The 23,247-nt window shown below is 38.3% G+C and overlaps 1 protein-coding gene across 2 annotated transcripts in view; it reads right to left on the reverse strand.

The window, feature by feature from the left end:
• Nucleotides 1-23,247, reverse strand: part of TPK1 (thiamin pyrophosphokinase 1) — a 336,199-nt gene that overhangs the window by 149,406 nt on the left and 163,546 nt on the right. For both annotated transcript variants that reach the window (XM_082631771.1, XM_082631772.1), the window contains exon 6: nucleotides 13,693-13,788. In XM_082631771.1, coding sequence (XP_082487897.1) covers nucleotides 13,693-13,788 — 96 coding nt within the window. The remainder of the gene's footprint in view (nucleotides 1-13,692; nucleotides 13,789-23,247) is intronic.

Consider the following 23,247-nt stretch of genomic DNA (forward strand, 5'->3'; position numbering starts at 1 on the left):
GGATTGTGAGATGATGCTAAGTGAGATAAGTGAGATGCTAAGTGAGATAAGTCAGACAGAGAAAGACAAACACTGTATGATCTCCCTTACATGTGAAATCTAAAAAAGCTGAACACAAAGAGAGGATATTGTCAGTTGTCAGCAGTTGTGGGGTGGGGAAAGTAAGGTGATACTGGTCAAAGGATACAAACTTCCAGTTGAAAGATGAGTTAAGTTCCAAAGATCTAAAGGACAGCATGGTGACTATACTTAACAATACTGTACTGTATATTTGAAAGTTGCTAAGAGTAGATCTTAAATGTTCTCATCACCACAACAACAAACAAAGGTAACCATGTGAGGTGATGGCCTTGTTAGCTAACTTTATTACTGTAATCATTCTGCAATATATATGTGTATTAAATCATCACGTTGTACACCTTAAACTTACACAGTGTTATACATCAATTATCTCATTAAAGCTGGAAAAATATTGAGATATTTTGCATTTTTTCCCACTTGGTCTTCAAAATCCTCAGTGTACTTTACAGTAATGGCACATCTCAATTTAGGGTAGCTACACTTCAAGGGCTCAGGTGGCTAGTGGCTAGAGTTTTGGACCACACAGGTCTAGAAATGGCGAAGAGCAGTGAAGACACCCACCCCTAATTCTGGGGCCCATTCTAGAAAAAGCAGCAGGAGAAATGACAGAACAAAACAACAGCACTACCATGGCTGCAGAGAGTTGCTGTCCTCAGAAAAAAGCCCAGTTTCTGTTGGAACTAGATGTAAAGACAGTGTGAATACAGGGGATTTTGAACAAGGATGGACCACGAGTTTCAGAGGGCACTGAGGGACAGAGCACACATATTCTAGGGCAAGTCTATTTATTTTAGAACACATCTACCATTCTCTAAAGAATGTAAGCTACCCTCAGAGACTAACACATTTTCTATCGGTTGTGATCCATCAAAGATGCAGTGTCTGTAACTCTAAAAAGTGTTGTTACAATCCTGTTAGCTCTGCGGATAAAATGTTTTAAATAATATATTTGTGCACACATAACACAGGAACATACCTATGATGCCATATTCTGTAATATAAAAACGTTAAAAATCAATTTCTAATTGATTTTTATACATGTCTTACATTCAGGTCAGGGTATTTTACATGGACCCTTTTTGTTAGCAAAGGGAAGTGCTGGAACAGAGATTGCTTTTGGCTCTTCATCTGCAATCATGTGTAGCAAAAAAAGAACCCTGAAACCCTGGGTTAATACATTAAAGACCTGACTATAGTATGGTATATTCCCTTAATAGCCATGGAGCCACATACATGACTTCCTTGTGACTTAGGTGGCTCATGTATAAAGGTAAGGGATGGACTAAATTCCCTAACCTATTTTTCAAGATCCCTTTCACTTCTAACAGTCCATGTGAGGTTCTCTGGTTTCCACTCTAACAGGTTAAATAATAACTGTGTCTGTTTTGTTTAGAGAATAAATGAAAAACTTGGCTTTGCGTTATTTGCCTTAATAGAATCATGACAAAACTGGCTGAAGGATATATAACACCAAAAGGAGAAGCAATTTCATTTTTCTATTATAGCAGTAAAAACCTTTTGATAAACAAATGACATGTTTTTCTCCATTTGTCCTCAAGAAGACTTAGATACAGCATGCACGAAGTCTACAGCAGGGACAGTGGCTGTCAGAATATTTTAACTGCATTGACTTTCCATAAACTGAATTCTGGAGATGCATAAATGGACAATTTCTTTGTGGCTCTCCCTGATAGGGTGACCATACAATTTAATGTACAAGCTGAGACACTCTTGAAAGTAAAAGGGGGACATTATAAATAATTACACCAAGAATACATGCATAAACCAGGGCTATCCCATGTAAACCAAGACACACGTTTACCCTACTCTTTGAGAATTACAAGTAACATTAATATAGCCAACTTAACAAAATTAAACTCTAGGGTCTCAAAAAATTTAGACATTATTCTTAAGCTTCCCTTAACCTTCAAAGATCTTTACTGTACAAAAGTTAGGCTTAAACAGAAGGTGAAATTCTCTGGTCCAATTGTTTGATGCTCTCATTTAAAGATGGAAGACCCAATGCAGGCCATGAAGGAAATCATGGGATCAAGATAGAGGAAAAACAATAAACGGACAACAACCCAGCAATATCAAAATATGTTTTAATAAGCCTATAAAATAATTCCAGTGATTGATGTGAAATACAATGAAACACCAGAGAAATTAAAGACCTCAGGTTTTATGGTATCAGAATATACTGTACTGACAAACACAGAATATATGTGGCTGGATCTTGGCAGCCTGTGGAAACAATACTACAGGGATCCCATTTAAATTTCAACAAGGCCCAATGAGTCACAGTTTAATGCAAACCTGTTTGGGTGAGAAAGAAATAATGCCTCTTGCAATGGCAAGATAATGAGGCTCCCGATTTTTCTCCAATAATTTGTTCTCTATCCTCCCTGCTGCAGCCTTAATTCAGGCATCATCCTTCTCCCCTGGATAACTCCACTGGCCTCCTGCCTGGCCTTCTATAACCAAGTAGTTTTCTACCTGATTATGAGAGAAAGCTTTCTACATCTCAAATCTGATCATGCCAGTGTTCTGTTTCAGTACTGGCTTTCCAGAACCTACAAGATAAATAAAGTCCAATCTCCTCCTATACTGACTCCTAAGTTACACCTGCCACTCCCACCTCATTTATGTTCTAGAAATACTTTAGTTCTCAGAACACATCACAAGATTTCAAACCTCAGTGTCTGAACTATCCCCTTTCCCCACCCTCCCTTGTAAAGTATTTCCAAAGATGCCTACCTCCACCTCCGAAGAAAAACAAACAAACAAACAAACTTGTTTGGACAGAGCATTTTCATCCAACTTTGTCAAGTTGCAAATACGTTATTAAGAAACGTCATAAACGTGTTTACCACAAAACCTGTTTTTCAACGTGTTATTGAGAGAAAAGCTTAAAAAGTAAAAAAGCAGAGGAAGGGACATATTTATACCTGAAAAGTGAGCAATGTATACAAGCTTGTTTGCATTTGACAGAAAACTGTGAAGGTGATGAAAAGGATCTATACTCAGACTCCTGACTGAAACCATAATCCCCCAGTAAAAGTTTTAGCATAAAAGCTCAGGCAGCTCACTCCCTCACTGCCTGTTAGGAGCTTATAATGTCCCTGTACCTCTCTGGAGAGTTCAGAGAGGTATATATATATTATATATATATGTATATATATATATATGTATGTGTGTATATATATATATATATATATATTATATATATAATATATATATATGGAAATGTGTTATTTTTCCTTCCATGTAAATACACAAAGTGGTGACAAGAGCAGATTTGCATGTATTTACATTTCTCTATTTCAGAAAGTGGGTGCCAAGGAGAATTGAATAGAATAAAACACATACTTGTGTTTTTTTTAACATGATTTTATTCTATTATCTCTGCTGAAAAGAATTCTTTGAAGAGTCAGGAATATATTTAAGAGTAAGTAAAAGTTACATAAAATCATGGTTTGTATAAATAGCATGGATATTATAAATCTACTGGAGGTAATTATGGTCTCCAAACCTCTCATACCATCAGGGGTCTTGAGAAATGGAAGGATGTATTATTTGTGGTTTAGAAATCCCAAAATACCTAGCACAGCATTGTCAACACAGCTGGTATTTAGTGCAAAATTAAAACTCAAAGTATTACCTATACCATATTCAGAAACCACTAGCTATTTGGAAGTAGAGTTTGAAAGGATATTACAGTTTGTGTAAATGTCGTCCATTTGAAGCTAAATGATTGCTTGGTAGATGAATGAAAAAAATTCAAATCTGCATTCCTGATCATCCTGTTGAAAAAGCACCAGATATTTTTCACTCTAAAATTTCTGTAACATACATGATGCCCTTCTAAAGTTGAATATTTGGAAGAGCACTAAGCAGTCATTCCTCCCATTCTGTGAAAAATGGGTTATGAGGTACCAGAACCTGACACCCACATCCTCTTTCATCCCTCATTCATCCTCTTTCATTCCCACCACTGAGCAAGCTGAAAATAGACAATTTTCAAAACCTCTGCCAATTGACTGACTTTTGGTAAGAGATGCTTTGTTCCCAGAATATGAGTACTTCTGTACTTGTGATCATTTTTTAATAGCTATTACCCTATCTTGCATCATCATGATTTGTTTTCTCCAAACAATATTTCTTGCTTTTGCTTCAGCCATAAAATAAGTCTTAGCTGCATATTCTTGTCTAAAATGATAAATGAAACTCTTGGCTTCCATGTCTGGATGGATTGGATTTGGCTATTTGTAGTACTTGGGGCGCATTATTTTCCGAAAGTTTAGTGGTATAAAACTCTCTTCAGTTTTTATTGACCCGTTTATAACAGGTGGCTATTAGGCTTACTGCAGTGCAATTCTTAGATTTTGCAATCTGGTGCAATATAAATAGTTTATGTTAATTAACCCCTTTCCAACTTCTGGGAGAATAGAGACATTTTGATTGCAAATTTCACACTTGGTTATTAACACTATGGTTTCTGAATATGCACTGGACTGTTTTTTTTTTTTTTTTTTTTTTTTGCGGTATGCGGGCCTCTCACTGTTGTGGCCTCTCCCGTTGCAGAGCACAGGCTCCGGACATGCAGGCTCAGCGGCCATGGCTCACGGGCCCAGCCACTCTGCAGCATGTGGGATCTTCCCGGACCAGGGCACGAACCCGTGTCCCCTGCATCGGCAGGTGGACTCTCAACCACTGCGCCACCAGGGAAGCCGCTAAACAATCTGTTTTTTAAGAAGTTGAATCTATCCTGAAAAGGCAAGTCACAGCATCTATGATGGTCTGAATTATTCTCTGGTTACTCATTTATCTGTTTCCTCTATTAGACTGGAGTCTATTCGAGGCCATGCATTTGGTCACCAAATCCTAGCATAATGTCTTAACAGACACATACTACGTAAAAGTTTGTTAAGCTGATCGGAAGATGATCCCCAGTAGCTTCCAGTGTACCTAAGGGGAGAAAGTCTGCCTTTGGAACACTGAAGTGAAGTTTTGACTTTCCTTGGGTAACACATCCCTCAGTGAGCACAAGGCACACAAGGTCCCCCGCAGCATGGGGGAAGCCGGAGCACACCTCTCCTCTTCTCTCTCCATCCAGGCACGAGGCACACAGCGGTCAGCGGGGCTGTGCAACTCACCCTGCTGAGGGATCTCATCACTAAACATATAGATCCCATTCTCACTGGTTCCCTGGGAAAAGGGGACATTGAAGACCTCCCCTAGGAAACACTGCAACATGGGAGGAGCCCTCTGTTTAATTCAAGTGTCTGATATTAAAAGAAATCTTGTAAAATTAGAATACGTCCAAAAGAAACAATGCTAGAATGTAAACTAGACTTATTGTGGTGATGATTTCACAATTTATACAAATATTGAATCATTATGCTCTACACCTGAAAGTAATATAATGTTGTACGTCAATTATACCTGAATTAAAAAAAATTATTTTCACTTAAAAAAACAAGGAAATGATGAGTCCATGAAACTGGGCTATAAACTTTAATTAGTCTGATTCCTAAAAACATTATCTAATTTGAATATCATATTGGTCCATGAAATTTATTATAAAAGCAAAAGATCACTATATATATCTTATAAAAGATCTTATTTATATTTTATTTTTATAAAATAAGTATATTAAGGTAAATGCTTTATAAAATAAATATCATATACTATATTACATATATTTTATAAAATTAAATAGAATATATAAATATATTTTATAAAATATATCTATAAAATACAGTATTTTATATTTTATTTATATAAAATTTATATTTATTTTCTGTAAATATATAAATATATTATGCAAAGGAAATTATGTAAAATGTTATGAGATCATAAGAGCTACGGTGCACAAAAATATATGACTGTTAATACCACACTGCTACTATTGGAATTTTATGAAGGGCTTTACATGTGGCAGGCACTGTAGTAAATGCTTTGCCTCATAACTTGCTGGTACGTGTAGATTATTCTTCTGACTTTTCAGATGAGAAAGATGAGTCTTAAAGAAGTTAAAGAGCTTTCTGTAGTCATGCAGCTGAAAGAATGTCAGCATAACCCAAGCATCTGAGCACCTAACCTCTGATTACAATGTGTTGGAGACTAATTCTTTTCATAATAAGCATATTCATTCCTACAATTGGTACAGACAGCAGGCAATGTAAGGAATGTGGACACATGTCACACGTGTCGTGGGAGAATTAGTAGGAAATGCTAAGGAGATTCTTTCACAGAGGATACATGCCAGCTAAGGCTTGCCAGTATATCCTTTGGAATATGCCTTGATGTTATTGGAAATAAATTTATTCATTGAACAAGTATTTACTGAATAAGTAACTGGGAGAAAAGAAAAGACTTAAAGCAGATGTCCATTTAAGATAGAGGATATAGGGCTTCCCTGGTGGCGCAGTGGTTGAGAGTCCGCCTGCCGATGCAGGGGATGCGGGTTCGTGCCCCAGTCCAGGAAGATCCCACAAGCCACGGAGCGGCTGGGCCCGTGAGCCATGGCCACTGAGCCTGCGCGTCCGGAGCCTGTGCTCCGCAACGGGAGAGGCCACAACAGTAAGAGGCCCGCATACCGCAAAGAAAAAAAAAAAAAGATAGAGGATATAAATTTTAGTAAGGGAATGGAGTGAAGGGGGCAAAGAGAAGGCTAGTAAAATAACCCGGGTAAGAAATGATAAAGGTCTGAACTAACACAGTACCAGTAAGATTGGAAAGAACAAAGTGGGCACAGGAGATACCTGTAGAGTTAAAGCAACTGTGACCAGCCACTGACGGATGGTACAGGGGTAGTAAAATATAAGGCTACTCTCAGGTTTCTGCCAGGTGGATGGATGGTAGTGCCACTGAATGAGACAGAAAAGAAAGAGAAAATGAGATTTTGTGAGAAAGATGATGAATTTTGGTTTACACTGAAATGAAGTTCCTCTGGCCTTCCAGTTAGTGGTTAGAAACAGGGCTTTGGAGTTCAGGATTAGAGATATAAGATATAGAGTTAATGGCACAGAATGATAACTGAAGCCCAGGGAAACAAGATAAAAGCAAAAGGCAGGTATGACAGGATATCAATATAAGAAGAGCCAGGGAGAACATGGAGGTAGGGATGGAGACCACAGGACTTTGACAGGTCAGGAGGGAATGCAGGAATAAGCAGGGCTACCCCTTCTAGACCCAGTCCTGATCAAATCATATCCTTGACTGAGTCCTGCCATACTTTGACCTCTAGGGAAGCTGTGAAAGTTGAGAGGATCTGGCCTGTCATGTAGCTTAAACACCATCAAATTTCTAGTGAAGATTTTCAAGCAGGCATAGATTTCATGTACAATAGTTGCCTAAACATGCAGCAGAGTCTTACAGTTTGAAACTTTTTGAGGAAACATTTTAAAATTGAGAGAGTCCAGAAAAAGTTATTGATTGTAGTACTTGCTTTTTAGTCTATATTACTATAAGTCATGGCACAGAAAGACGACACCATTCCACTGTTAGAGCATATTTGCAACACTGAACATACTTTTTCAGATAAATGTTTTATTTTCAAATAACTTGAGATTTAGTAAAAAGTCGTGAAGATACTTCAGGGAGTACACACTTCACCCAGTTCCCAGTGACGTTAACATCTTATATAAACATGGCACATTTGTCACAACTAAGATTGACACTGGGGCACAACTACTAATGAAACTCTGGACTTTACTCACATTTCACCCCACTGCATTTAGTTTTCATGTCTCTCTCACCTCCTCTGCTCTGTGACCATTTCTCAGTCTTTCCTTGTCTTTCATGACCTTGAAAATAGCGGTCAGGTATTTTGTAGAATGATCTTCAATTTGGGTTTCTCTGATTTTTTTCATAGATTAAACTGAGATTACGGGTTTCAGGGAAGTACAGTGCAAGTGCCCTCCTCACCCTATACCTAGAGAGAGGGGCGTGTACTACTAACATGAATTATCACTGATGATGTTAATTATGATTCCTTGATTAAGGTGGTATCTGCTAGGTTTCTCTAATGTAAAGACAGTATTTATTCCTTTCCAGAACACATGTGTACACACACGACAGATTTATTATGTTTTGCTTTAGATAAGATTGGAATCTTGCCAAAGATACCAGCTCATCAGAGCGGACTTTATTGAAGACATCAGAGTACCCTGGAAAATACTTCTCACAGCACTATCATAGTTCTTCCAGCAACCCTAGGGATATCTTATTATATTGATAAAGTAATGAGTCCAATCAGATACAGTCAGTCTTAAATTTGATGAGCAGCAACAGATATTTAGTATGAACATAAAAAAGCCATTAGTCCATTACAAACCAGTCATGTCCAATACTGATAATCAGTAGATATAAACAGTCTAAAACTCTCCAAGATCAGCAGGTAGGTCTGACCCAGACACCTTTCAAATTACTACTTCTCCCCTGGGTGCCCTTAAGAGTGGAGTCTCTATCTCCCCACTTGGTCCTTTTGGTCTCCTGAAAGTAAGCCCCACTGACCGTTGAAGCCAAAACGCTTGGGGGCTCATCTTCTGGGCACAGGATCCCCGGAATGAGGAGCCCGATGTAGGGCTCAGACCCCTTGCTCCTTGGGGAGAACCTCTGTAGCTGTAATTATTCTCCCACTTGTGGGTCGCCCACCTGGGGGTAAGAGTCTTGACTATACCATGACTCCACCCCTCCTACCCATCTTGTTATGGTTCCTTCTTTATGGCTTTATTGTATAAGGTCTTTTCTGGTAGGTTTCAATCTATTTCTCTGATAGTTGTTCTGTAAATTGTTGTAATTTTCGTGTGCCCCTGAGAGGAGGTGGACTCAAGGTCTTTCTACTCTGTCCTCTTGGGTTAACTGATCAATCCTACAGTCTTTATGTGATATTTAATTTGTAGTCATTAATATTTGTGTGTATAAAACTTACACATTTGCTCTTATTTATATAATACTCAGCATCCTTCATCATTTGATTAAAAAACTGCTTACAAAAAAAATAACACAGGGGCTTCCCTGGTGGCGCAGTGGCTGAGAGTCCGCCTGCTGATGCAGGGGACACGGGTTCGTGCCCCGGTCCGGGAAGATCCCACATGCGGCAGAGCAGCTGAGCCCGTGAGCCATGGCCGCTGAGCCTGCGCGTCCAGAGCCTGTGCTCTGCAATGCGAGAGGCCACAACAGTGAGAGGCCCGCGTACCAGAAAAAAAACAAAAACAAAAACGGTATAAATGGGCTAAAATGTATTGAGGTTTTAGCAAATAAAACTAGTATGAGTTTAAATCTATACAATGTACAGTTTGAAATTAACATCAACTTTTCTGCCCAAATTTTGCCCAACATAAAGTCTGTTTAAAACATCAGAAACTGAAGTAACTGATTCTATTGCCATATAATTCTAGGAAATACCCTAACCTGTATTTTAGGAGACCTATTATTCTTAGGGCCTTATAATCTAGATTTCTTCCTTGATTCATCCTAAACAATGTATATCTTACATTTTTTGAAACTTGGAGCAATAGCTTTTAACGTTTTCCACTGAATTCCTGGGTTTAGATCTCAAACATGTATTACAGCATCAGAATATATATGTGCTCTTTGAAGATTTAGTCATATCGGATGGCATCCTGATAAATTTATTATTCATGACTCAGTCACAGATAAACAATGTAGCGACATAAAAGCAAAGCATTAAAAAGTCACACGTATCAGAGAACCTTTTTGCAGAGGAATAAAAGTGGTGGAGGAGCAGGTTTAAAACAGATAAATAATAAATAAGGTAATTCAGGGAAATCTTTACTTTTATGATTAACCTCATGTTCTAGATAGTAAACTCCTTTAGGATAATGACAGACCCTAATCCAAATTCTGTAAAGTTCTAATATGTTACACAGTATGGTTCCTTAACATATTAAATACTACTTTAATTCATTTATACTATAGTTAATATTTTAAAGTATATGCTAAAAAGATAAGATCTTACTACAAAATATAGACACTTTGAATACAAATTCATATTTATAATTTAATAAGTGGAAAACAAGAAATGTATGATAATTTTGTAAGATTTATTAGGTGGAGACGTATAGAGGATTTTCTGACACAGTTTATGTGTATTTTAGAAAGAAATTTGTAAAAGCCCTCATGATGATCTCACTTGAGGGTAGGAGAATGTGTGGAGGGGAATCTTTTATGATTTTCCTTTCCAATCTTTCTAATCTTGCTTTTCTCCTGCTATTATGTTAACCCAAAGACAATGCTGTGCTCCCAGGTTAAACATAAAGTCAGGTGGAAGCTCACAGAGAGAGTCCTCAGATTTAACATAACCATCTTTTTCAGTCTGAACAAGAGCTAATTTGGATGGTTTGGTTAGTAATGAATTCAGTTGACCTAACCATGTTTCTTCAAACACCAAGTAACCACACTGTTCTCTGTCGTAAAGCTCTTCAAACGATCTGCTGTTGGTTCACTGAAGTGTTAGCCATCTTCTCTGTGGACTGCCATACTTGGCCACCATCTTCTCCCCTTTGCCATCTAACTTCTATCTGTTTCTCATGTCTCAGCCTTCTCTAAAAAACCTCTCCCCTAACTGCATCATCTCCTGCTCTCCTGTGAGTTCCCCGAGCATCTCTCTTTTTTTTTTTTTTTTTTTTTTTTTTTTTTTTTTGCTGTACGCGGGCCTCTCACTGCTGTGGCCTCTCCCGTTGCGGAGCACAGGCTCCGGACACACAGGCTCCGCGGCCATGGCTCACGGGCCCAGCCGCTCCGCGGCATGTGGGATCTTCCGGGATCGGGGCACGAACCCGTGTCCCCTGCATCGGCAGGCGGACTCTCAACCACTGCGCCACCAGGGAAGCCCCCGAGCATCTCTTATACGCACAGGGCTACCGTACAATCGTGAACAAGACAGACCTGATCCCAGCCTAATGGGCTACAGAGTCAAGCTGGGAAGAAAGGCCTTAAGCAAACAATTAGATATACACAATTAACACAATTATTAGAAGTGTTCAGAGTATCGTAAAGGAGAAAAGAGGGAGGCATAGAAATGTAGAGCCGCAGAGCTCTACAGAGCTCTCACCAGAGCTATGGTGGCGGAAAGAGGACGTCCTTGAGGACGTCAGGCATACTCTGCCATCATGGCCTTGGCAAAGACAAGGAAAAATACAAAAAAAAAAAAAGAATCAAAATATATTCACAACATTCTAGAGAGAGGGGGCAACATATATACAAAAAACACCTTAAGGCAAAGGAGAGGAGGGAATCTGGCATATTTTGGGAACAAGGAGAAAGGGGGGACTCAAGATGAGGCTGGAGAATGCACTGGACCCAAAGCATGCCAACCACGGAGGTGCCCAGCTCCCATTCTCTCCACAAGGACCCCGCTACTGGGCTGAGAGGAGGGCAGCTGGCTACCCGGCCCAGCTGCAACCCCTTCATGACACAGCACAGCCTGCCACCAGGGCCATGCACGTCCCTGGCGGCCTCCAGCCTATGACTAAGCACGGTGGGAGCAGGAGGGTGCGGCCCTTTCTGCCCAATGCAGAAGTCCTCTAATAGGTCCTCTCGCACCAGGCCTCCACTGGCTCGGCCAAGACTTTGTCCAATTTGTTTCACAGATTATATACACCTGATTATCCTCCTCCCCTGGTTTGACGGTCTCTCTGGATTTTGGCCTTGTTGAGTTTGAGATACGACGATTTGTTTTGAGATTCAATGACTGAATGCTGTATTAGAGACACTATCAATTAGACACAACAAATGACACTCACATAATTTCATTCCCAGCTTTCAATATACTCAGTGGAAGTACTAGGAAAACTGAAACAGTTGTGAAGATTTAGAATTTTTTTCCAAGGAACTCAACATCAGCTGTGTTGGGATGAAGCAGAGCACTCTCAATAGGTTGTCTTGTGTTTTCCTTAAACAAATACATTATAACTCTCAATAGGCTGTCTTGTGTTTTCCTTAAACAAATACATTATAACTCTCAATAGGTTGTCTTGTGTTTTCCTTACACAAATACATTATAACTCTCAATAGGTTGTCTTGTGTTTTCCTTAAACAAATACATTATAACTCTCAATAGGTTGTCTTGTGTTTTCCTTAAACAAATACATTATAACTCTCAATAGGTTGTCTTGTGTTTTCCTTAAACAAATACATTATAACCGCAATTGACTGCTGGAAGTAGCACATTAGGTACAGCTCAAGCGACAACAGAGATGAGAAATGTTCGTTCAGTTACGTTTATCGAGTTTGCAGGGTGAGCTACTTGTCAATTACAATAGTTGACAAGGCTTTTCCTTCAAAGGGAGAAAAGGATCTACTACCCCAACTTAATAAATATACATGAGAATAAATCTTTCATAACTTCTGCGAAGGAGTGAGCTTTTATTAGGGGTGCGTCTCCACTGCCTAGGCCATCCCGCCACACGTGTACTAGCCCTGTAGTTGGACTGTATGAGACATGTGGATTGACCCCCCATTCCCTGCTCCAGTCCAAGACAATCAGGTTATTCTCATCATCCTTCGCCAAAACCAAGGGGTGGTTAATGGAGAGATTTCAGGACTTAGGTCTCATGACGGTGGGAAGTGACGACCCTGCCCCTCAATCCCTCTAGATGTCACGGTGTAAAAAAAATGGCTACAAGCAGCCATTGCAGACAGTCAGGGGAACCAGACTGAAGAGAAAGCTTACACAGCAGAGCCAAGACAATGGAAGAAGCAGACATGAGATCTGACTGCGCTGTGTCTGAAGTCGGCCCTACCCCGTTCGATTACTGAGGAAAGGCTGAAACACGTCTCCTGTTACTTGTACTGTGAAAACCATCCTAATGTACAGAGGTGTTTTCCTAGTTTTCTTAGTTTAAAAATGACACATTGGATCATGCATCTCAGCTTACCTTCCTGCCCTTCCCAGGAAAATAATGGTCAATTGTCACTCACTGCTTCAGGTTTAATTTCGTGGATCTTCACGGAATACAGACTTTAAAAAGTCTGCATATCATTTCAACAAGTATCAAAAAAATTGTGAAATATAAAAACATACAAATTTGTGCATTAGCTAATTGATGTGATTATACACTTGGGTGCTAGGTGAAAATCACTATTGAACACCTTAAAGAGTCCACATGTGCAAAGCAGCAGACTCTTTTCTCATTGAAAAAAAAAGTCAGTAATATTTTATTTGTTTATATACGAGTTTGCAATGTTGGCCAAATCTAGGCCATAGTTGTTTGTTTGTCTTGCCTACATAATATATAAACACACAAACACACACAGCTCTTCAGGGCAACAACCAACCTGAGATAGAAAGCAGCTACTCCCTTTAGGCTGAGAATGAGCTGCCAGTTTTGTTTGCTTTATACAAGGTCCACTTCACCCATTTTGGGACCTCATCACAGTAAGGTTCTGGAACCTGTGACCTATGATTCAAGTGCTAATGTTTTGACAACTAAGTGCAGATTTATTCATATACTGAAAAAACCTGACAAGGGAATCCAGATAAGCAGCACAAAAGCAAATAATGATTTCAGATAAGTAAAAACAGGATTTTTCACATCCTTGGTGTAAGACTCTTAACCACCAAATAGGCGCCTATCTTACCTGTAGGTCTTTTTCTTCTATCTTATTTCGGAGCACTTCAAGGCACTTGGTAAAGTCAGTATGGTATTGATCAGGAGTTGAAATAATTTCACATCCCTGTGTTAAATAAGATAAAAGGTAGGAATAAGTAATGATGTCAGCCTAGGAACAAGATCAAGAGCTATAAAAGTAAAGAGGAAGTGTCAGACATATCCTGTCATGCCTGTATTATACCTTGATCATTAGAATCATTCTCATTATCTTTATTATTTCACATAACAAGACATCTCAGCAATGATGTTAGACTATCACAATAACGACCTGATTACGACAAGCACTTTACCCAAAAAAGTACAAATTATACTACATTAATGGTCTTTAAAAATCACTGCTGTGATGACATTCAAGATTAGCATAAGGACTCAGGTACAAGTATTATAAAATATATTCACAGCGAAATTACCTGAAATTAAACTATTTCTAAAAAACTTTGAGTTTCTTCGAGCAGACTTCCTAAGTTTACCCACACGACAGAAAAACTAATACTGAACTAATGATAAACTACAACTACATTTTAAGTAAAATCAAGTTAGATGTCCTATAAAATTCCTTTACAGCACCCTATTTTCCTCATGTAAAAAGAAGTAGGAAGAGAGATGCCTGTGTAAATATGTCTCCTGGATTACCTTTTGGACATAATGAAGTGAATTTATAAGTTCTTTGCCTTTTCTACAACAGATAACTAGTGAAAAACACTGAAAAATATTTATAAATATAGTGCCACAAAAGTGCCAGCTTGTTGGCACTAGTGAATTGAGGTGGTGCAAGAAACGATATTTTTGAAATGACACCTTTCTCTCCAATGTCTTACGGAAGCAAAGGTATGTAAAACCAGAGCACGAGGGGACTTCCGACTTCTTAATTCAGGAATAAAACAATGCAAGGTCTCTGACAAACAGCTGAGTAAGTGAAAGTTAAATATAATCTAGTATATAAAGTTGCCATTCGAAGAGTTTTCAAGGATGAGAGAAAGCAAATTAACCAAATTAACGGAGCAAATTAACCAAAGTGGAACAAATTGCGTGCGCACGCGTGTGCGCACACACACACACACGCACACACACAGAGAGGCAAAAATTCATGTCTGGCAAATCCTTGCCTATAGCTTTGGGACCACAGGATCTTCGGGCAAGAGAAGACTCTCTGCTCCTTGACTACAGGGAAACTGACCACTGCATTTCAGTTGCTAAGACAATACCAGCACATACCAAGCAGTCTACAGAAGTTTGATGGATAGATAAATGATGAATGGATTAAAACCATTTCTCTCCTCATGGGACTAATGGTACGTTTCTCTGAAATATTAATGTGGATAAATCAGACTATGAGTCTAACTCAGAAAAGCAACAATGACATTATTTTTTCAGGCATTATGATGCTACCTGCTGCCATTAGAAAACTATGTAACACTTATTTTAATGTATGATTAATCAGGTTCTTAAAATGGTGACAAATATTAGTGCTTCATATGCAATTATATAAACTAAAATTTAACAATACATTAATGTTAACAAAGTGAACATCCAATCAGGTAAAGTGAAATACAAATGTACCACTGGGGCTTAACCAATATAGCAGTATAAAGTACTACATAAATAATTCACAGTATTTTTTAATGAGTCATTATTTCTCAATAGAAAGAAAAATGACAAGGAAACAAACTGATATCAGGAACTTAGTAAAATTTAGCAATAAACAGTTTTCAGAACATGCCCTGGAATGGTAATAGTTCAAGTTAATTTCCAATAGTGCTGGCATCTATAGCTATAGCAAACACAAAAATATATGCTCATAATATATGATCCTAATCTCAGTAAAATCACAAGTCATCTAAAAAGCAAAGGTTTATGTTCAGTGTGGTATATTTTAAAAAGAAAAAAGGTTCAAGTAAGGGTTATGGTAAATGCTCAGATTAACCAAATAATTTTATTATTAGATTAGTTAACCAAATAATTTATTATTTAAATTATTAATAGTCTACCTTACAAATATTACAATATTTTATTAATGACCAAATAACTGTATTATTACATCTACCTTATGACTATTAAAATATTAATCAAAATATTAGCTTTAAGCTGTAAGCTCCATGAAGGTACCCACTATGTCCCTTTGTTCATTATTGCATCTGCATACAAGAACCCAACACAGGACACAGCAAGTGGTAAGCATTCAATAATGAATAAAGTCATTTATAAAAGCCTGAGATAAACTACCACTCTAGACCAGGCATCAGCAAAGTTTTTCTGTAAAGGGCCAGAAAGTAATTCTTTTAGGCTTTGCAGGCCAAAGGGCCTCTGTTCCAACTACTCAGCTCTCCCTCTGTATCATGGAAACATCTACAGACAAAAAAAAAAAATGAGTAGGAATGGCTGTGTTCCAAAAAAACAGAAATGTGAATTTCACGTAATTTTCACGTTATGAAATATTATTATTCTTTTGATTTTTTTTCCAACCATTTAATACTGTAAAAACCATTCTTAGGTTGCCAGCTATACAAAAGCAGACAGCGGATGAGATTTGGCCTGTGGGCTGTAGTTTATCAACCAATCCCCATTCCAAGCCCACAAATAGTTTTTGTGATTTTAACCACCAAACTCTGTACATGTTTGAGGAATTTAATATGAGGGAAAAGTTTCAAGCCTTTAAAAAAAATCTCTGTGAACTCCCTTTTCCTTATCTGTAATGGACCTAGCATGCAAACTAACAGTGCTGTTGAGAGGCCCTGTATAATTCCCAGAAAGCACTGGGCACAGAGATGCACACAAAGCAAATTCTCACCTCAGCACTTCTGAACAATCTCTAGAAACATGGATGCTACAGTCACACCACCTCGCATCAAAGATCACTAAAGTAAGCGAAATATTGCTAATATTCCCCATAGAACTTTGTGTGGAGGCTTATAAAACTATTTTTGAATTCACTGACAACCTGTAAGAAATTATTACAAGACAATGAGTGTCATTAATCAACGTAATTTCAAAAGATCAATGCAAAAGCCATTAGACTGTCATTCTCAATTAATTTTACTGTTTGCCAATAATTCAACTAAAATAGGTTAATGAGTTTTTACATTTAACACACGTAAAACCTATCAGGTTATATTATGCTGACTCCTTTAAAACTCCTTAATTGGAAAGGAAACAAATCCTTTGGAAAAAAAATTATAACAACGTATCAATTGTTATTTCATGCACTCTATCTAGAGAGAGACTTAGCTTCCTTAAAACAAGAGGCAAGTCCAGTGAAAGCATTCCCAAACTTGCTATTTGCTTATTCATTTTAGGATAAGTCATTTAGTGCACATCCATCTAGCTAGGACAAGAAAGGACTTGTGAAAATTATCCTGCAAAAATTTTATGGAGCTCTGAGACTTCTACTGTAACTTTATGGACTGTGTTTATAAGGTTAAAAGTTTAGAAGTGTTATTTCCTTGCAGGTACCATGCACACCAATTCTGAACATTTATTTGGAGTGACTTGCATATAGCTTCTCACCTAGCAGAATTAAATACGTCTGTAGCTACAAAATCTAAAATGCTTTTCAACAGATTATCTTCCTAACAACATATAACTTAATTCTCTGAAAAATCAGATAACCTCAAAAGAATCTTAAAATTAGAATCTTAAAATTGTGATCTGTTGATAATTAACTATCTTCCTCACTAAATCAATAACGATAATAAAAAGTAACATTTGAGTACACATCTTGTTATATGAGATGAGTCACTTTATATGAATTATGTTCTTGAATCTCTAAGACAACCTTATAAGGTTAATGTAATTATCACATTTTAAGATGTGTAAACTGAAGTTTAGAGAGATTAAATAACCTGTCCAAAGTCACACAGCTGCTTTCGGACATAGTATGTCATCTGAAGCCCATACTCGTAACCTACCATGCTTTGTACTCAACCCTGCTTAATTAAACTTTGGGTATTTTGGAATGCTTAAGCAGAAAAACACCTTTATAATTTATACTGAACCTTTATTTAGTTGCTTTTCTCCTGTTTTAAATACCTGAAAATCCTTTAGCTTTTAGACAGACATGACCCCTACCTGACTCCATGCTGATTCTGTTGTAGCCCAAGGCTTGGGACCCTCAGAGCACCCACAGACATCTGAAATGGGCAGTGAGTGCTTAGCTATCCTTCTCATCCCTTTTTTCTGCTTTCCCAACTCATTATATTGTCACTATATTTATCATTTATATTCATGACATAATTCACTTTTTTTGGCTATTAAACATATCGTTCTGATCAATATCTCTGTATAGAAGTGTTTATTTCTGGTTATTTTCTTAGACTTGAATTCTTAAAATGAAATTACTGGGGAAATTATAAGAACATTTTTTTATAACCCTTGGTAGATGTTGCCAGAGTTTCCTGCCTTTCCAGGCAGGCTGTAAATATGAATATTCCTACTGGTGTATGAAGGTGAAAAAAAATTCCTTCTTTTAAAATATAAGTAACAGTAGGAAAGATAATTCATCATGAATTTCTTACTGTGAATTAACTTACTTGCCATACTTCCTTCTTAATCACAAACAGATCAATTTCATTAAGGAAAAGATGACTTTCATTGGAGAGGAAGGGAAAAGAAAGTTAAGATAATTTTGGAATGTGAAGCAGGGTTGAGACTGGAAGTGGTTCACCCAACTGAGGACTAAGGAGCTAAAGGACAGTATGAAAGAAATGGACACTTCTGGGAGGGGAAACAGGTGTCAATCAAGGGTAAAGAAAAGGAGGCAAGAAGATGTCAAAGGCCACCTTTCAAGTTGGCTCTGAAAAGATGAAATACAATTTATTATCCCATCACATTAGAATATTGATACTTTTTTAAAAAAATAAGCAAGGATAGTAAGAGCTTTATGGGGTCTTAAAATTCTAGCTCCCACACACTTTATTTTCCCCTATCCATTGCTGAAGTAGCCTTTCTTCCTGTATGTTAGCATACATTTAAAAATATTTAGGGAGATATACTCGAGTCTTAAAAAAAGTTGAATACATTACACTTTTAATAATGAGGTTCCATAATCTTTTATTAAACTGAATTGACCAGAACTCTGTAATAAGAAACTGCCTGCCAGATTAAGAGCACAGCAGGCATAAAGCAAAATGACTTATACTCTGAATAATCAAAGATAGAGATCTAAAATTAGCCCAAACTTGTTCTCAAATTTGCTAAGAAGGGGAATAGTTACATAAAGCCGATTGAAATCTAAATGATCTATGTTCCTTGACACAGGTATGAAAATTGTCTTTTTACTCTGTAGAGATGTAATCACAAAGTAACCATTTCCCACTTTCCTCTTTATTGTATAAAGCATACTATGGTAGATTACTACTTCCGTTTTATTTACCAGACTCCTAAAAACATCTCTACTTTAAAACTAAAAAGTTTTCTTTAAATTATCAAATGACAGCTGATGAGTAACAATTTCTTCAGCAAGAATGTCACATGATTAAACTCTTAAAAATTCTAAGTAACAAGTTGCCTAATGTAACCCAGTGTTCTTTTTCTGTTTTTCTAGACAGTGTATAAAAGAAGAGAACAAACATAATTTACCTTGTAGCAATTCTCCATTCAATCCCAAACATAGAGACATTCTAATCTGCTATAATCTTCACTGCCCTGGGTGTTGTAAAATAACCTTTCCTTTCAACACAGCACTGAACGAAAACTTTAAGCGTTTGAAACAAGAAAGCCACCACGTCTATTAACAGAAGTCAAAAGTTATTTTAAAACAGCACAGGGTCTCAAAATGATGGCTTCCTTCCTAAAAGCAGAGCCAGAGTTCCCAGTGGAACAGGGTGGGTGTCCAAAAGACTTAACATAGCAGGCTCAAGAATGCTTTTCTAAAGCCTGCTTGCATGGTTGGCCTTCGTACTAACACCTGGAGGACCTGAATGGCAAACAGTTCCCTATACTGATAAACAACTTTCCCCAATAGTGGCTCACTGTGCCTACATTATTTGTACAAACAATGTGGTTTATGCTAAGCACCTGCTTTCTTTTTTTTTTTACATCTTTATTGGAGTATAATTGCTATACCATGGTGTGTTAGTTTCTGCTTTATAACAAAGTGAATCAGTTATACATATACATATGTTCCCATATCTCCTCCCTCTTGCATCTCCCTCCCACCCTCCCTATCCCACCCCTCCAGGCGGTCACAAAGCACTGAGCTGATCTCCCTGTGCTATGCAGCTGCTTCCCACTAGCTACCTATTTTACGTTTGGTAGTGTATATATGTCCATGCCTCTCTCTCACTTTGTCACAGCTTACCCTTCCCTCTCTCCATGTCCTCAAGTCCATTCTCTAGTAGGTCTGTGTCTTTATTCCTGTCTTACCCCTAGGTTCTTCATGACATTTTTTTCCCTTAAATTCCATATATATGTGTTAGCATACGGTATTTGTTTTTTCTTTCTGACTTACTTCACTCTGTATGACAGACTCTAGGTCTATCCACCTCATTACAAATAGCTCAATTTCATTTCTTTTTATGGCTGAGTAATATTCCATTGTATATATGTGCCACATCTTCTTTATCCATTCATCCGATGATGGACACTTAGGTTGTCACCTGCTTTCTTTTTGCCCCCAGTAAAATTTTGGGCATTGGGTCTCGAATGAGCTTCCCTGGTGACAACACATCACACTTGTTACAATTTGATTAAGCACATCCTACATGACTGCACTGGGAAAGGACTCTTGCAACTGGTGACTCATTTCCTCCAGAATTTCCCCCCCAAGTGCCTTTTCCCTTTGCTGATTCTGCTTCCTATACTCACAACTGTGAGTTATTACAGTGAGAGGCTGACTATATGAGTCCCGTGAGTCCTCTAGTGAATTACAGAACATGGAGGTGGTCTTGGGAACCCTCTAAACAAAGAGCTACAGAGATTCTTCCTCTACTAGGATGCTTGTATAAGCTTCTATTCTATAATATTCCTATAAGTATCTAGACGCAGAGATCTGGTCTTGTCCAGGTGCCATTCCTTCACACCCACTACAAATATGCCAAGGATGGACTTGTCCTCCATCAGCGCTCTCTGCCAACTCTCCCTAGAAAAGCAAGGATGTGGTGGGGCAGGAGTGGGAGCGCTGAAGGTAACCGTGGTGGAGGTTATTGTTCGATTACTCAGAACTAAGCAGAACCTGAAAAGGAAAACTGAACGCTCACAAAGAAAAGGAGGCCACAAGATTTCCTCAGCATGTGAAACTGATCCTCACTTCACTTTGAGAAAACTCCCTCCTTTCAACTAGAGGATTATGGCATAATGGCTAGAAAAGAGCACGGATTCTGGGACAAGAATGCCTGTTTGGAGCCTACTTAAACCATTTCCTAGTTGTGTAAGCTTGGGCAAGTTACTCAGCCTCTGTGCTTCCATACTCATCTGTAAAATGTAGGTGACAGTTCCAACCTAATACTTTTTTTTTTTTTTTTTTTGCAGTACGCGGGCCTCTCACTGTTGTGGCCTCTCCCGTTGCAGAGCACAGGCTCCGGACGCACAGGCTCAGCGGCCATGGCTCACGGGCCCAGCCGCTCTGCGGCATGTGGGATCTTCCTGGACCGGGGCACGAACCCACGTCCCCTGCATCGGCAGGCAGACTCAAACACTGCGCCACCAGGGAAGCCCCAACCTAATAAAATTTGATGCAAGGATTAAATGAATTTATAAATGAAAGTACATATAAAAGTGTCTGTCATATTGTGAGCACGTTAAAGCAATTGTCAGCTATTACTCTTTTCAAGGTTATATTGATTATTTCTCTCATCAACTTTTAAAAGTAGAGAAAACCTGAAATAGTACAACAAACTTATAAGCATCCAAATACATTTTAGCCTGTTGGAAACCAATATCTTACTTTAACTGTTAGTGGGTAAAGGGTAGCTTTTCAATGGTGAAACTCACTTGAGAAGTATAACACTAAGGTAAACAAAATTAAAATTTTGGCAGACTTACTTAGAATGATACTGTGCATGCTGAATTTCCAAGAGGGACATAGAGAATGTCAAATTTCACAAACTCATTTGATCACAGACATCTTTTTTATACCAAGTATCTAAAAGAAGGATTAGACACCTGAGTCATATAAACTTTCATGAGAACCTACTAATTCCTAGGGATCCCAGAAGGAATGACCAAGACTTCAGGTTGCAGGAGATCACATATTACATATTAATAGGGATAAGGAGGAAAATTATGATAAAATTGTTTTGATCAAGCTCTACAAGGAAAGAACAAAGGAAGGAATACCCAACGGCTACAGGTGGGGAACCGTGGGGGGAAGACGGATGAGTAGGGGGTTCCATGATCCAAGTAAACGAGGGAAGAGAAACAGTGACAGAGGCCCCAGAGACCACAGAGTTAGAGAAGAGACAGGCTGGGCTGGCCCAGGAGTCACATGTGAGGCACTTGGGAGGGCTTAAAAATTTAAAGGGCATAGGCTCCCCCTTTTTAAATGCCTTAAGTATGTTACACAAATTCAAACAAGACAGACTTTGCAAAATATAGACAATTTGAAAGGACTATGATTGAGGCAAGCCTAAGAATGAAGGTGTATTCAAGAGACAGTTTCACATCATGTCCCCTGCCTGTCTCATCATTCCCTTGCTGAGATACTAAAAGGGTGAGCCTACCAAAGTGGAGAACCTGTCACTCAGCTGTCAGTGGAAACTGCCTGTCTATAATTCCCTTCACAAAGCCTTTATAGCTCAGCATATGTTAATTAGTCTTGATGCTTAAGCCTAAGAATTTATTATTCTCAGGGGATATGTGTGTGTGTGTGTGTGTGTGTGTGTGTGTGTGTGTGTGTGTTTCACTTAAAAAAGTATAACAATAAATGGAGCTAAGCTTTATATAGTCATACAATTTCCTCTTTTTGGCGTAAGAGTCAAACTTGCTAATGTTTTACAATTTCTCACAGTCCTGTTTGCCACTTTCTCTAAATTAATTAACTTTACCATGTCTAAAAGTTGTTGGCATGTGGCTGGGTGGAACTGGGAAAGAGACACAGCTAAAAGGAGAAAATAACAAGATACATGAGATTAGGCAGAGCCACGCAGATGTTTTTAACTGAAGATTAAAAACATCTGTGGAGGGCTTCTCCGGTGGCGCAGTGGTTGAGAGTCCGCCTGCCAATGCAGGGGATACGGGTTCGTGCCCCGGTCTGGGAGGATCCCATATGCCGCAGAGCGGCTGGGCCCGTGAGCCATGGCCGCTGAGCCTGTGCGTCTGGAGCCTGTGCTCCACAACGGGAGAGACCACAACAGTGAGAGGCCCGTGTACTGCAAAAAACAAACAAAAAACAAACAAACAAACAAAAAATCTGTGGAGACTGTTAAATTTAAATAAAACTGAACCCAAGGCACTGTCAAACTCACAAGGATACTATCATTAATTTTGATTATGAATCAAATCTAGGTTCATAAATTGTACACTTATGGAAATAAAATGATTAGAAATCATTTTAAAAGCCATGTTACTGAGGATAGTTATTAAAAAGCTT

The sequence above is a fragment of the Mesoplodon mirus genome (assembly GCF_964341445.2).
Source record: "Mesoplodon mirus genome assembly, chromosome: 9".
Taxonomy (NCBI): Eukaryota; Metazoa; Chordata; class Mammalia; order Artiodactyla; family Ziphiidae; genus Mesoplodon; species Mesoplodon mirus.